The sequence below is a fragment of the Bos taurus genome, chromosome 4 (assembly GCF_002263795.3).
Source record: "Bos taurus isolate L1 Dominette 01449 registration number 42190680 breed Hereford chromosome 4, ARS-UCD2.0, whole genome shotgun sequence".
Classification (NCBI taxonomy): domain Eukaryota; kingdom Metazoa; phylum Chordata; class Mammalia; order Artiodactyla; family Bovidae; genus Bos; species Bos taurus.
Genome location: NC_037331.1, coordinates 37,127,993 through 37,145,270, shown reverse-complemented (window position 1 = coordinate 37,145,270; position 17,278 = coordinate 37,127,993). Strand labels below are relative to the sequence as shown.

The following is a 17,278-nucleotide window of genomic DNA, read 5'->3' as shown; positions in this document are numbered from 1 at the left end:
AAAAGTATTTTTCCTTATGAAAAGAATTCTTAGGATCTTTCTTTTAAGAACTATTGATACATTGCATTTATTTGACAACTACCATATAAATGTAAATAATTTCCTTCTTCACATGTAAATTTTAATATCTATTCCAATGAATAAAATATTTCCATTCATCCTGCTTCAATAAAAAGTATTATTGTCTTGGTGTTTTTCTTTCTGGCTTACTTCACTCTGTATAATTTAGAAAGATGGTAACAATAACCTTGTGTACGAGACAGCAAAAGAGACACTGATGTATAGATGAGTCTTATGGACTCTGTGGGAGAGGGAGAGGGTGGGGAGATTTGGGAGAATGGCATTGAAACATGTATAATATCATGTATGAAACGAGTTGCCAGTCCAGGTTCGATGCATGATACTGGATGCTTGGGGCTGGTGCACTGGGACGACCCATAGGGAGGGTATGGGGAGGGAGGAGGGAGGAGGGTTCAGGATGGGGAACACAGGTATTACCTGTGGCGGATTCATTTCGATATTTGGCAAAACTAATACAATATTGTAAAGTTTAAAAATAAAATAAAATTTAAAAAAAAATCCCTAAAAAAAAAAAAAGTATTATTGTCAGGTAATCACTATGTTTATTGTTTATAATTTCCATTACCCCTCCAGTCAAAAATACCTATATAGCATATGGTCTCCAGAATGAAAATCTCACAGACTGAGGTCAGAACAAAACATAAACATGACTTTATAAGGGCATACATATGACCTTTAAGTCACCTATTTGAAATGGGTTATAAAATAAATTACCATAATTTTTAAATCAATAAAATATTTCTATGTATTATTTTAACATGTCTATCAAGAAATTATAGGCCAGAGCTGCCCATGAAAACATGCAAGCAATACGATTTATAAAAACATCTTGGTACAAATTCTAATCTGAACATTTTTGTTAACCAACAGTGAATTTAACATATATGAATTATCTTAAAATATAAATATGGCTAAGTATATATTTTCATGTATTTATTCTATTTGAATGGCTAGTGCCCACCCTAGATTTTTATAAAATTACTTTAAAATTATTACGTTTAACATTTTTTTCACCAACTGTTAAAATAACTGCAGGTAAACAAATAGAAATAAATAGGGACATAACAGAAAACCTTTAAGGGAACAAATCTGGAAATCTTTGAAATTTTGTATGTTTAAAAGTTGAGTATAAGAAGACCCAACTTTTGTGTGAACAAAATAATTTGTAGAATTAAAATATTCACATTTCTTTGTGAAAAACACAAAAAGATATTAAATGCAAGGCTATATGGATCTCAGTTGTGTAAAACAAACTATTAATAGCAGTCATGTAAGCCTAATGGGTAACTTTTTCAACTTCTAGAAACTGTTATTAGCTTTGTTGGCTCTCCCAATGGAATTTTGATTCTGTACTATAGGCAGAAACTAAAATTTAATCTGCTGTGTGTGTCAGTCACTCAGTAGTGGCTGCCTCTTTGTGACCCCGTGGACTGGAGCCTGCAAGCTTCTCTGTTCATGGGGATTCTCCAGGCAAGAATACTGGAGTGGGTTGCCATGCCCTCCTCCAGGGGACCTACCCAACCCAGGGATTGAACCCAGGTCTGCATTGCAGGTGGATTCTTTACCAGCTGAGCTACCAGGGAAGCCCTTAATCTGCTAAGAAACAACTACTAAGGGCCTGTGAGGAAAATATATCTGATAAAAATCCATGTGCTCATAATATGATATTTCAGTCTATTTTTGATACTTGAAGTATTGCTGCCTGAAAAGATATTTTAAATAATTATTGAAAAATAAAGGGTTCAAGCTCAAAAGGAACCATAAGATAATATTACAAAACATGACTCTATAAAGGCAAGAAACTGTTATGTCTGGATAGTAATCTTTTACTGGCACATCACAAAATATTTAACTAGGGAATACAATTAGAAAATATATAATTTCTAGTCTATGAAGTACAAATGTGGATTAACTTGATAAAAACAATACTTGAGACAGTTTCTAACATGTTTTCAAAGAGACTTAGATTGGATGAGGTATATGAATAATTCTTTATTTTGAAGCTGACAGTATCCCAATTTGAATAGCTGAGCTGCTACTTTCTGCACTAGATGAAACGTGTGTTAAAACCATATACTGAAAATCAAAAAGCACATTATCACCTTGGTGCCAAACACATTTGCATAATGACTCTAGTCTGCAAATTTAAAAACTGATATAATAAACTTAAAATAAAAATACACTGAGAAAATTTATGCTATTCTAATGAAATATGAGCAAGAGAGTTTCAGAAAAATATCTACTTCTGCTTTATTGACTATGCCAAATCCTTTGACTGTGTGGACCACAACAAACTCTGAAAAATTCTGAAAGAGATGGGAATACCAGACCACCCGACCTGCCTCTTGAGAAATCTGTATAGAGGTCAGGAAGCAACAGTTAGAAATGGATATGGAACAACAGACTGGTTCCAAATAGGAAAAGGAGTACATTAAGGCTGTATATTGTCACCCTGTTTATTTAACTTATATGTAGACTACATCATGAGAAATGCTGGACTGGATGAAGCACAAGCCAGAATCAAGATTGTCAGGAGAAATATCAATAATCTGAGATATGCAGATGACCTCACCCTTATGGCAGAAATCAAAGAACTAGAGTCTCTTGATGAAAGTGAAAGAGAAGAGTGAAAAAGTTGGCTTAAAACTCAATACTCAGAAGACGAAGATCATGGCATCTTGTCCCATTACTCCATGGCAAATAGGTGGGAAAACTGGAAACACTGACAGACTTTATTTTTTTGGGCTCCAAAATCACTGCAGATGGTGACTGCAGCCATGAAATTAAAAGACGCTTGCTCCTTGGAAGAAAAGCTATGATCGACCTGGACACCATATTAAAAAGTAGAGACATTACTTTGCCAAGAAAGGTCCATCTAGTCAAAGCTATGGTTTTTCCAGTAGTTATGTATGGATGTGAGAGTTGGACTATAAAAAAAGCTGAGCACCGAAGAATTGATGCTTTTGAACTGTGGTGTTGGGGAAGACTCTTGAGAGTCCCTTGGACTGCAAGGAGAAATCAGTCCTGAATATTCATTGGAATGACTGATCCTGAAGCTTAAACTCCAATACTTTCGCCACCTGATGTGAAGAACTGACTCATTTGAAAAGACCTTGATGCTGGGGAAGATTGAAGGCAGAAGAAGAAGGGAATGACAGAGGATAAGATGGTTGGATGATGGCATCAGCGACTCAACAGACATGAGTTTGAGTAAACTCTAGGAGTTGGTGATGGTCAGGGAGGCCTGGCGTGCTGCAGTCCATGGGGTTGCAAAGAGTCGGACACAACTGAGTGAATGAACTGAGCTAAACTGAATGAAATACAGGGATCACAACCTTGTCATGGCAAAGGGGCCTGCGTAACTCAATGAAGCTATGAGGAATGCCATGCAGGGCCACCCCAAACAGATGGGTCACAGTAAAGAGCTCTGACAAAAAGCAGTCCACTGGAGGAGGGAATGGCAAACCACTCCAGTATTCTTGCCACCAGAACCCTATGAAATGTATGAAAAGGCAAAAAAAATGTGACACCAGAAAATAAGCTCCCTCCCCAACCCCTGGCCAGAAGGTGTCCAATATGCTTCTGCGGAAGAGTGGAGGGCAATTAATAATAGCTCTAGAAAGAATTAAGCGGCTGGGTCAGTTGTGGATGTGTCTGGTCATGAAAGTAAAGTCCAATGCTGTCTGGGAGAGGGTGAAGGACAGGGAAGCCTGGCATGCTGCAGCCCATGGGGTTGCAAAAAATCAGACACTATTTAGTGACTGAACAACAACAATGAAATATACAGCAATTCTTGTTCAAATGCTAAAGCCCTGAGGACAATCAAATTTTCCCATGTTTGGGCAGGCAACAATCTGGAGGTGGCCCACATATTCATTCCTTGGACCTTATAATTCTTACAAGGAGGAAAAGAAGTTTCTTTTAAGAGGAGGGTCTTGTCATGGACAAGGTTCAGGGAAAAAATGACTATTTATCACCTTTTGCTATGTGCGTTTCCCTTGACTACCAAGACACATCCTCTTAAAGCACTGAATATTTACTGGAAAGACTGATGCTAAAGTTGAAACTCCAATACTTTGGCCACCTGATGTGAAGAACTCACTCACTGGAAAAGACCCTGGTGCTGGGAAAGATTGAAGGCATGAGGAAAAGGGGACAACAGAGGATGAGATGGTTGCATGGTGTCACCAACTTGATGGGCATGAGTTTGAGCAAGCTCTGGGAGTTGGGGATGGACAGGGAAGCTTGCATGCTGTAGTCCATGGGGTCGCAAAGAGTCACAACTGAGCAACTGAACTGAACTGAACACATTTGCACTGATACAATCTTTGTTTTGTATGAAGATATGTAAGGGAGAGTACGGTAGAGAGAATACTAATGGTATCTAACATTCCCACTTCCTCTTACTGTTGGATGTTCAGTATAACTACCACACCCTGGGTATGGGCAAGAACTGCAAACATGGTGGAAAAGCCCTCTCTAGATTATGGTATTTTATAAGGTGATGGTATAGTAATTCTCATGATTAGGTTATATTATATAACTGGCTCTTAGTAAACTGGACAGAAGATTATCCTGCTGCCTTCAAAGGAGTACATTGCCATGATTTGACAGGGTCACGTGGCAAAGAACTGCTGGTGGGCCTTTAGGAGCTGAGAGCAGCCTCTGAGTGACAGCCATCAAGAAAATGGAAACTGAAGTCCTACAACTGCAAGGAACTGAATTCTGTCAACCACAAGCACATGGGAAATGATCCTGAGGGCCAGAACGAGGCAGCCAGGCAACACCTTGATGTCAGTATTCAGAGTCATGAGCAGGGAAGCTAGTTAAGCAATGCCTGGCCTCCTCCTGCCCCACAGAATCTGTGAGATAATAAATGTGTGCTGTTTGAAGCTGCCCAACTTTTGGTAATGTGTTTTGCAACACAGAAAACTAATATGAATAGTAGAACGCAAATATCACTGTGATAGTCACTGTGTTCTAAGAGAAACGTAGTCTGTTAAGTAACAAAAACAATCTCCATTCTGCCTCAGTTCAAGGCTTTTGCCAGTTCTCTAGAAACCTATATATTATAGCTGAACCTCTGGGATTTGTTTGTCTGAATCTCTATATTCAACCCATAATTTCCATTTTCTTTGAAAGGTGAATAAAATTAGAGGTAGATAAAAACCTATAGTATTTTATATTTGTATAGCATTTACTATTTGAAAGGTGCTCTTAGTGTCAACAGGGAAAAACAAACCTAACTCCATATTGGATCTATTCCTTTAATTCTAAGCTTTGTGCTCTGTTGCTTGTGCTTAGCCACGCTAGCTCTGCACTTTTTGTAAAAGAATGTTTCCTACCGCTTGAAATACATAGGACAGCCTACTCTGTACTCTCAGGGTTCTGACCTTTAAGAGTCCATTCATCTAGAGAGAAAAAGTTGCAGGACAGAGAATAGCATTTGCTTTATTGGAGGTTTATAGGAACATGTGACCAGACCTACATGGATAGCTGCAACAACAAAAGATTCCAGCATCAGGAAGTTTGTGACAACCAGTTACACCCCTTCCCTTTTAAGATAAAAGAAGCCCAAATCTAACTTGGGTAAGATGGTTCCTTGGGACACTAGTTCACTATCTTCTTGGTTTGCTGGTTTTCCAAATAAAGTCACTATTCTTTGCCTCAACAACTTGTCTCTCCATTTATTGGCCCATCATGCAGCAAGCAGTAAGAGACTGAACTCAGTATCACTAGATTTTTGAGAGGATAGCAGCAGAGGCATACGTTTTATTCTCTGTAAATTCTCCCAGGAAAACAGATGGATCAAGCAGAAATGCCAAAACAACACCTACAGCAAAGTGACTATGAAGACATCTTCACGAGCTCCCAAGTTACCAGCAGGTGTGGATGAACTATCGCCAGCTTAAGACACACAGGGTGTTAATATCTTCCAGGAGGAAGCAGAGAGAAGCAATCAGGTTTTGTCAAATGTGATAAGACCTCTCGTGTCTCCAGTAAGTAGTGTAGTGTAGCATTGTTTCAGAATGGCAGCTGAACCTGGGAGGAATTCTTGCTGATTACATCTGTGGGTGATTTCAAGGGGCCTGTGGGAAGAATAGACCTTGAATCCCCAAAATTAAGCAGCCCACTTCCTTTCCAAGTAGAAACTGCTAAGAGTAGAATGTAATTTGTCCAAGAAAGTGATAAAGAAGGTGAAGAGAAAGCAATATTCACACAAAAGAGGAAGAGAGAACACCCAGAAGAATATCTGTATCTATATCCATGTTCACATCGATATTCTGTATCTATCTCCATATTTTTGAACATTTGACAAAACAGAATGGTGAGTTCTAAAAGGTGAGGCTAGACATACATCTATTCTGGTACATATTTTCTCTTTAAAAATTCAGGAAAACTAATTTTATATAAAAATGAGCACTAAAAAAAGATCCCACCTGAATCCAGTATTTTACTATAAAAGAATAAGAAACAGAAAAGCATTATCATAGAAAGCTTATTAAAAAGGCACACCACAAAATAGATATGAGAATCAAACATAGTATTTCAATACACCCTGAAATAAATTAAGGAAAGACACAAGAAATAAAAGAAAACATAAATCAAAATTAGAAAAAATAAAAAATGAAGTGAAAGAATTCAGGAAGGACTCTGAAATGAAGATTAAACTAGAAGAGGCATAAGCGAAAAAAAAACAAAACCAAGAATTCATGAGGAAAGAAAAAAAATGAAAATAAAATTTATAAATAAAAAGAAATTATTTGATTTTGATGTCCTTTACACAGGGGCATTAAATTTGTGAAAATGATCTAGCAATACATTCACATTCTGTGTACTTCTTAAGTTTATATGATACTTCAGTAAAAAAAAAAAATAAAAATACTGAAATGAAAAAAGATAAATGTAATTCAAGAGAAAGTTGGTTTCTACTCTTTATGCCAGAAAACCACAATTTTCATCCAAATTTTATTGAAATTCCTTTCATAAATGTCTCCAAAGACTTTCTAGATACAATGACACTGACTCTTTGAGACTTCAAAAAATGGTGACTTCCTCATTTTTGCATTATCTCACTCTCTATTTTCCTCCTAACCTTCCTAGTCAACTTCTCAATAGATTCCTTTGTTTTTCTTCCTCCACTAGTCTTTCAAATATTGGTTTCTGGGCATAATATTCAGTTATTTTCTCTTTTTACTCAAATTCTCTTCCTAACCAATGACATCATACCTAAAGAGCTCAGCTTTCACACATATACAGGCTGTTAATCCTCAACTCTGCATTTCTAGCTCGGTTTCTCTCTTGAAAAATAGCCCTTTATCAGTTCAGTTCAGTTCAGTCGCTCAGTCGTGTCCAACTCTTTGCGACCCCATGAACCGCAGCATGCCGGGCCTCCCTGTCCATCACCAATTCCCAGAGTTCACTCAAACTCACGTCCATTGAGTCAGTGATGCCATCCAACCATCTAATCCACTGTTGTCCCCTTCTCTTCCTGCCTTCCATTTTTCCCACCATCAGGGGCTTTTCAAATGAGTCAGCTCTTCACATCAGGTGGCCAAAGTATTGGAGTTTCAGCTTCAATATCAGTCCTTTCAATGAACATTCAGGACTGATTTTCTTTAGGATGGACTGGCTGGATCTCCTTGCAGTCCAAGGGACTCTCTACAACACCACAGTTGAAAAGCATCAATTCTTCAGTGCTCAGCTTTCTTTATAGTCCAACTCTCACATCCACACATGACTACTGGAAAAACCATAGCTTTGACTAGATGGACCTTTGTTGGCAAAGTAATGTCTCTGTTTTTTAATAAGCTCAGGGGTCTCAAACAAACCTTGTGTGCACCAGAACCCAGGGACCCCACAGAGACTGAGACAGAACTGTGTCGGAGTGTCTCCTGTGGAGGTACAGGCTGGCAGTGGTCTGCTGCAGGGACAGGGGCTCTGGGTGTGGGTATGGCATAAGTCCTCTTGGAGAAGGTTGCCATTTACTCCACTATGGAGCTGCTAGAACTTACATAGGACTGGGAAATAGACTCTTGGAGGGCACAACAGAACGTTTGGCACCAGGACCCAGGAGAAAGGAACAGTGACCACACAGGAGACTTGCCGGTGGGTGTCCAGAAGTCTCCAGCGAATGCGTGGGTCGGTGGTGGCCTGCTGGGGGCAGACTGTGGCAGTACATGACTGGGTTCTTTTGAGGGAGGTCACGATTATCTTCATTACCTCCACCATAGTTTTTCTCCCAGGTAAATAGCAGGGAGGGTACACAGCTCCACCCATCAATTGAAAATTCGATTAAAGATTTACTGAGCATGGCCCTACCCAACACAACAAGACCCAGTATCCCCCTCAGTCAGTCTCTCCTATCAGGAAGTTTCCATAAGCCTCTTATCCTTCTCCATCAAAGGGCAGACAGACTGAAAACCACCATCACAGAAAAGTAACCAATCTAATCACATGGACCACAGCCTTGTCTAACTCAATGAAACTACGAGCCATGTTGTGTAGGGCCACCCAAGACGGAGGGGTCATGGTGGAGAGTTCTGACAAAATGTGCTCCACTGGAGAAGGGTATGGCAAACCACTTCAGTATTCCTGCCTTGAGAGCCCCATGAACAGTATGAATAGCAAAATGATAGGACACTGAAAGATGAACTCCCCAGGTCAGTAGGTGCCCAATATGCTGCTGGAGATAAGTGGAGCAATAACTCCAGAAAGAATGAAGAGATGGAACCAAAGCAAAAATACCACCCAGTTGTGGATGTGACTGGTAGTGGAAGCAAGGTCTGATGCTGTAAAGAGCAATATTGGATAGGAACCTGGAATGTTTGGTCCATGAATCAAGACAAATTGGAAGTGATCAAACAGGGGATGGCAAGAATGAACATCGACATTTTAGGGATCAGCAAACTAAAATGGACTGGAATGTGTGAATTTAACTCAGATGACCATTATATCTATTACTGTGGGCAATACCCTAGAAGAAATGAAGTAGCCATCATAGTCACCAAAAGAGTCTGAAACGCAGTACTTGGATGCAGTCTCTAGAACAACAAAATGATCTCTGTTCATTTCTGAGGCAAACCATTCAATATCACGGTAATCCAAGTCTATGCCCCAACCAGTAATGCTGAAGAAGCTGAAGTTGAACGGTTCTATGAAGACCTACAAAACCTCCTAGAATTAATACCCCCAAAAGATGTCCTTTTCATTATAGGGGACTGGAATGCAAAAATAGGAAGTCAAGAAACACCTGGAGTAACAGGCAAATTTGGCCTTGGAGTACGGAATGAAGCAGGACAAAGGCTAATAGAGCCCTTTATATCCAACTGTTATTGAGCTCTCTCAATGATTAGCAGACAGTACCTCTCCTTTCAAACTTGCTCCTTATCCAACCCTTCTTATCTCCAAGAAGGAAAATGATCATATCCTCTGTTTAATAAATAAGTTTCCTTGTCTTCTATCCTAAGAAAACCCTTCTTTCAACATTCCACTTTGTGTTGTTGTTGTTTTTAATTGTATTGAAGTACAGATGATTTACAATGTTGTGATTCAATTTGCTATACAATAAACCCTTTTCATTGTGGTTTGTCACACGACATTAAATATAGTTCCCTCTGCTATACAGCAGGACCTTGTTTATCCATTCTATAAATAATAGTTTACATCTGCTAATTCTAAATCCCAATCCTTCCCTCTGTCCCCAACCCAATCCAGCAACCACAAGTCTGATCTCTATGTCTGACCAACATTCCAATTTTATATCCTTCTCCATATTTCTTTTCCTTAACAATTCTATTTCTGGATTAAATTGGCAATAATACTGCTTTTATTTTATCACTATTCAGTCACTTCTTCATCTACATTCTAATTACTCATCCCTTTACCAAAACCACCCTCTGTAGTACTGATGATGTTGTCTATTATTTTGTTCCTTTTACAAATGATTTTAATTGCACTAAACTGATTTGCCTTACACTGCTCTGCTCAGTCTGCTTATTAATATTCCCTAAACATTCTGTCATATAAAAAATGCTATTTTCCAAGTAAAATACCTGGATAAAGTGGACTGCAGAGAAGGGAGGTGAGAGAAGAAAATGAGAGAATAAGGGAGAGAGACAAAGAAGAAAATCCTTCAGGGATCCTTAACTTCCTAGGGTTCAACAACTCAACCTATTCTGACAACATGCTATCCTAGCTCCAGGATCAATATTTTAAATAACTATACATGGAAATAAAATAGTTATAATTGAGAAACATTGACTATTTTTTTATGTTTTCTGGCTTCTTAATTCTCTCTTGCTATTTGACTTTGTTTTTCTTCCCAATCATCAAGAAATAAAATTGGAATTGCTCTCTGATTCCTTTTTGTCAGCAACATCTGATAAAATGTTAAGTTATATAAACTCCTGCTGAGTGTCTTCTCACATCAGCCCCACACTTCCTCTCCTTAGCTATTGTGACAACACTCAAATATCCTCGTGATCTCTCACGAAGACTCTTATAGCAGTTCCCTTTAATTTCTCTCTGCCTTTCATCCTGTTCCACTTGAATCAATCCTAAATATTACTAATGACATGTCAATCAAACACTCTGCTCAAACTGCTCGCTGTCTCTATGCTGTTTCTAGAAATAACTACAGAATGCCACTGTCTAGCATTAAAATCCTCCACCAATTTGCCCCAGCTTTATCTTCTGTTGTTTCCCAACCAACTGAACTAATGTCTATGAACCTATTCCCTATGTGCTATCTTTGTGTTTTTAAAACATTTTTCTTGCCTATAACAATTTGTAATTTTCACTCCCTTATATGAAATTTTATCAAGCCTCCAAATAGAGTTTTGATAAACTATTTTATCAAGCCTCCAAATAGGGTCTCACTGTCCTTATTATCATCTGCCACATATTCCTTTTTGGAACATACATATTTTTTTTCAAAATATGTTTTTAATCAGACCTAGTATTTAGATAATTATATGAGAAAAATATTCAACATTATGTATATGAAGGTGAATTACATGGAGTTTCACTTCTACTAATGACACAGTTTGTACTGAACTAATTTCCACAAATAATGTTGATAAGTAAGTAAAAAAAAAAAAAACAATTATTTGAAGGCAATGGAAATCAGTTAAGAGCAGACAAAGATGAGAGTTTTTCATTCAAGAAAATCTCCTGATTAATGTGGGAAGGAATGGATAGAACTCAAGCAGAAAGCTGGAGACCTTCTAGTTTGGAAAGACACAGGATAGAGATTTAAGGTATCGGATCAACTTAAAGGTAGGAAGGTATATCCAGAAACTGAAGGAGGTGCCCTGAAATATGTGAATATACTCTGTCCCAAGTCCTTAGCTGCCACCTGAACTGCATATGGAAGCAGACCATGAAAGCAGTGGCTAGAAACTTGAAAGCAAAGTGTGGTTGTCGATGACTTCAAAGCAGTTTTGAAAGGGAATCCAGCCAAGTAAACTGCTAGAACAGAAATCTTCAAAGGAAACAGAATTCAGAATCAAGAATTAAAGTATACAATCTATTTTATAATGTACAGTGCAAAATAAAAATTACTATACATGCAAAAAAAAGAAAACATGATTCACAGTCAAGAGAAAAACCAGTCAATGCAGTTCAGTTCAGTTCAGTCGCTCAATTGTGTCTGACTCTTTGTGACTCGATTAACTGCAGCATGCCAGGCTTCCTTGTCCATCACCAACTCCCAGAGCCTACCCAAACTCATGTCCATTGAGTCAGTGACGCCATCCAGCCATCTCATCCTCTGTCATCCCCTTCTCCTCCTGCCCTCAATCTTTCCTAGGATCAGAATCTTTTCAAATAAGTCAATTCAAACTCACCTAAAGTAACTCAGATGTTAAAATTAGCACACAGGGAATTGAAAACTTCTGTTAAAATATGTTAAAAAGTTTAAAAGAAAGAGTCATAAAAAAATAAAAATATGTGGGGGAGCACTCAGTCCAGAAATGGAAAATATATAAAATGGAAGTTCTAGAACTGAAAAGTACACTATATATGGATGATTAACAGGGTGGTCTTAAGAGCATACTGGTGATGCTGGAAGAAAGGGTTGAAACTTGAAAATAAATGTAAAGTATTCATCCACTTTTAAAAACAGAGGGAAAAAAGATTAAGAATGAACAGAATCTCAGCAATCTATGGGAGAAGGCCCCAAAGTCAATCTATCTATCTCTATCTATTTATATTCATCTTTCCATAAGTCCCCGAAGAAGAGTGAAGGAATGAGGAAGAGGTATTATTTGGAAAAATGATGGCCGAAAATTTGGTGTAAAATATAAACTCTGTATCCAAAAACACCTTAGTATCCCAAGAAATAAAAATATCAATTTTTTATCAAGTATCCCAAGAAATAAAAATACCCATTTCTCCACTATCACCACCACACACATAGGCACAGTATAGAAAAACTACTGAAAACCAAAGATAAACTGTTGAAAGATAAAGCAATCACAAACAGGGTAATATCAATATGAATGAAAGCTGAACTTACATCAGAAAGAGATTAGGTGACAATGAGGCATTTTTGAGATGCTTAAAGAAACAAACAAAAGAAATACTGTTAACCCAAAATTCTATACTCACGGAAAATATCTTCCAGAAATAAAGATGAAATAAAGTCATTTTCAGATCAATGAAAACTGAGAGGATTTCTTTCCAATAGATCTGCACCACAAATTGTCTACATTCTGAACTGTATATATGTATACTTATGTGTTTCTGAATATATATATATATGTGTGTGTGTGTGTGTATATATATATATATATACACACATAAGTATACACAGAAACACATGGCAGAAAGTGAAGAGGAACTCAAAAGCCTCTTGATGAAAGTGAAAGTGGAGAGTGGAAAAGGTTGGCTTAAAGCTCAACATTCAGAAAACGAAGATCATGGCATCCGGTCCCACCACTTCATGGGAAATAGATGGGGAAACAGTGGAAACAGTGTCAGACTTTATTTTTCTGGGCTCCAAAATCACTGCAGATGGTGACTGCAGCCATGAAATTAAAAGACGCTTACTCCTTGGAAGGAAAGTTATGACGAACCTAGACAGCATATTCAAAAGCAGAGACATTATTTTGCCAACAAAGGTTCGTCTAGTCAAGGCTATGGTTTTTCCTGTGGTCATGTATGGATGTGAGAGTTGAACTGTGAAGAAGGCTGAGCACTGAAGAATTGATGCTTTTGAACTGTGGTGTTGGAGAAGACTCTTGAGAGTCCCTTGGACTGCAAGGAGACCCAACCAGTCCATTCTGAAGGAGATCAGCCCTGGGATTTCTTTGGAAGGAATGATGGTAGAGCTGAAACTCCAGTACTTTAGCCACCTCATGTGAAGAGTTAACTCATTGGAAAAGACTCCGATGCTGGGAGGGATTGGGAGCAGGAGGAGAAGGGGACGACAGAGGATGAGATGGCTGGATGGCATCACTGACTCAATGGACGTGAGTCTGAGTGAACTCCGGGAGTTGGTGATGGACAGGGAGGCCTAGCGTGCTGCGATTCATGGGGTCACAGGGAGTCGGACACGACTGAGCGACTGATCTGATCTGATCTGATCTGATACATATATATACATATGCATATGTATATACATATGTATACTTGGTATATTTGTATATATATAAATATTCTGACTTTGCACTAGCCTCCTTGCCTTCTATATCTCTGCCGAAGTTCTCCCTTTTATCACTTGCATTGTTACTCTAAAATAATTTAGTAAATACACTGTGATGTGTTTGTGTATGCTATTTAACTTTAATCTACAACTAGAGGTGGTTTCTTAACATTTAAAATATGTTAATCAAAAATCCTGCCTAGAAGGATGCTTACCAGCTGAAGTGCCCCAATCAGGGGTACTTTCTAGAGGCACTTAAGAGTTAGCACTTCAGATACTGCTAATTATGTGTGCACATGAGTGTTAACTAGTATCAGGAATAACAGAAATAATTTTTCAGGAATACCAGTGAAATGAATGTTGTTCTTCATACGTGGTAGCTGAAAATACTTTACAGTCACTGCTGCCTTTTCATAAATATACAAGAGTCAAGGGGTTAGCAGATGTAAATTATTACATATAGAATGGATAAACAAGGTCCTACTGTATGGCACAGGGAACTATATTCAATATCCTGTGATAAATCATATGGAAAAGAGTATTTTAAAAAAGGGGGTGTCTATATGTGTATAACTGAGTCACTGTGCCATACAGCAGAGATTGGCCTAACACTGTAAAAGAATTAGAATTTTTAAGAAAAGAGAGAGAGAGTCTAGCTGCTTAACTACGGATCATCCATAGCTCTGTTTTATCTGTGTCCCATCTTGATGTAGGATTCTGCCTTCTGATTACAAGGAAAGGTAACAGATCCTGACATCAGAACATCGTTTAGCATGTTTCTCAGTGAAACTGCGATCTAAAGTGCTTGACATGGGCCTACATAAACGAGAGTTGGTAGTTTACCCAGTTTGTTGAAACCGGTTATATGACTGATCATCAAGCCTGCTACTTTATATATGCAGGTAGCAGAATTCAGTTGGGATTTGCTTAAATAATACCATATCACCTAGTGGTGGGGGTCTTGGGGAAGACATGGATAGCTCTTATCAACTATCATTTATCTCAAGTCAGTTTGCAATCTGTTCCCCACCTCACCTCCACCTCCCCACCTCACCTGGCCAAGAAAAGGAGTTATTATAGGATCAACAAGCCTGTGCATGTCTTTTAAAAGATACTGTATGTAGCAATTTTGTTTATATAAATTTATTTACACATACACGTGTGTGTGTGTATATATATATGTTCATATATATATATATATATATATATATATATATATATACACACATTCATTCTACTCTGGTGCTTATACCAATACAAATCATATAAGAACACAATAGAGAACACAGTTTGATATTAAGAAATATTTTTAAGTGGACAAATTAAGTAAATGAAATTCTTCAGTGAAGGAATGCATAAAGAATTAACTGGTTCACAGATTTCGTAACTGACAAGAAATCTTTGCCTCTCACTCAAGCAAATTAATTCAGAATATCACAAATGCTCTTCTCTTTTATCCAAAGAAATGCCATAACCTTTCTTTTAAAACAAAGTTATTTTAAGCATTACTTTTGATAATTCATTCAGAGCAATGAATGAAACTGTCATACCTCCAAATGGTATCCAACTCTGATGAAGGCACAGAGTGGGTCAAATGCTCCTGTCCCGCAGGTCAGTAGATGTGTTCTGTTATAGTGATGCAAAACCCGAACATAATTTGCACATTCACTCTAAAAACCGGGAGAAAAAGAAGGAATTGGTTAGTGTAATAAAAATGTTTTGCTTCTGTTTTGACTGTTGTTTTTCCTAACCCTAGACATCTCATGTATAAGCCTCCCTTGGTTAGGGAAGGCAAAGGGGGCAGATGAAAAGAGGGCAACGACCAGCAGAAGAGTCAGGGAGACGGATATAGCGAGGTATCATTACAATCAATAATGGGAGTGCATCATTATGAGGTATTCTAGTACACAATTGAGCTTTTTTTTAAAAAAAAGCACTGGTCAGAAGTGTTTTCAGGTGTAGATTTCCAAGGCAATGTTTCACTAGGCAATTAAATTATTATCAAGACTGTTATTTTTTAAAGTACATATAAATCAACATTAAGTCGGAAGACCAATCAGTAGAAGTAGTTTCATTACCCTCAAGGAAACATATGCAGACTTCAGGGCACAAAGAGTTCTGATGTTTGGAAAGTTAAGTCCTGTATTTTCAAACTCATAGATTCATATAAAGGACTTTCAGAGAATTTTCAAATAAACAGATGGAAACTAACTGGTAAAAGTAACATTTTATACCTATTACTGTAAGATTACAGTCCTGGGATCAGCAAACTTTTTCTATAAAGAACCGGAGAGTAAATATATTTAGTTTGATGGGCCATCTGGTCTCTGTTGCAACTACTTAACTTCTGCAGCTATAGCATAAAAGCAGCCATTGTCAACAGAAAAATAAATGGATATGGATATGTTCCAAGAAAACTTCATTTATGGCAGGTCACATTTGGCCTCAGATCTCTAGTTTGTCTAAAATGGGATTCAACTGTAAGCTTATCAGAAAACAGAATCTCAGTTTTGCACATCTATATAGTCCACAGTTAATCAAACTCAGTACCTAATACACAGCCCACACTCAACAAAGTTTTAATAGATCAATCACTAGGTAAGTATGCTAAATGAAAAAATGTTCTAAAACTATTTCAAACCAACTTAACTAAATTTTGGCGAATAGCTTGTTGACAAATTAATCCCAGGGACAGAGGGGCCTGGTGGGCTGCCGTCTCTGGGGTTGCACAGAGTCGGACACGACTGAAGCGACTTAGCAGCAGCAGCAGTGCATTTAAATTATGAGAGAAATACCAAACCCTTTTATTGCTAAATATTACCTTGACATTAGTAGATGCAATAGTCAGTAAAAGATATTTTATAAAGACAGATTTTGATTTTTTAAAGTCTCTCATATAACAGTATTGGGATGAAAAAAGCCAACAGAACCATCATACCATACATGACTGAGATTATAGCATTCCCTTGGGAAGAACAAGTAATGCACTAATGAACAGATTATTTGGGGCACTAAGATTTATTTCTTTAATTTCCCATTAACATAGCATCCTAGTCTATGGATGACCCATATAGTTGGGAAAATCTAACATTCTATTTTCATCTTGCTGTAAGCACATGCTTCTCATCTCCTGAAATGGGCGCATCCTGAGGGGCCAATGAGACCATATTCTGGCTCTGCTGGGTTTAGACTGACACAGCCTCTGAATGTGTTCAGTTAGTCAGCAACATGCCACAGACTGAGGAAGCAAGGAAGACTCATTCCTTGACTGTTACCCAGTTGCTACACAAGAATGAGGTGTTGGTAGAATGTGTGTTAATTTTTCACATGTTTTTGCTTTTTCTTCTTACAGAAAAAGAACAAATTAACTTTCTAAAGAAGATGTGCATACTTCTTCCAAAGTTCTCCTTTAACTTCTTCATTTGTTTCTAATTCACTAATCAAAGTGAAACAAAATCTCACAAAGGTGCTTAGCTTATCTTTAAGATACTACCTGAAATTATTTTTCTCTCTAATACATAGGAAATAAATATTACTATAAGAATGTAT

General features: G+C 37.8%; 1 protein-coding gene across 1 annotated transcript in view; it reads right to left on the bottom strand.

Moving 5' to 3' along the window:
• Nucleotides 1-17,278, bottom strand: part of SEMA3E (semaphorin 3E) — a 273,615-nt gene that overhangs the window by 95,102 nt on the left and 161,235 nt on the right. The window contains exon 4 of the mRNA XM_003585955.6: nt 15,280-15,399. Within this exon, the coding sequence (XP_003586003.2) occupies nt 15,280-15,399 (120 nt within the window). The remainder of the gene's footprint in view (nt 1-15,279; nt 15,400-17,278) is intronic.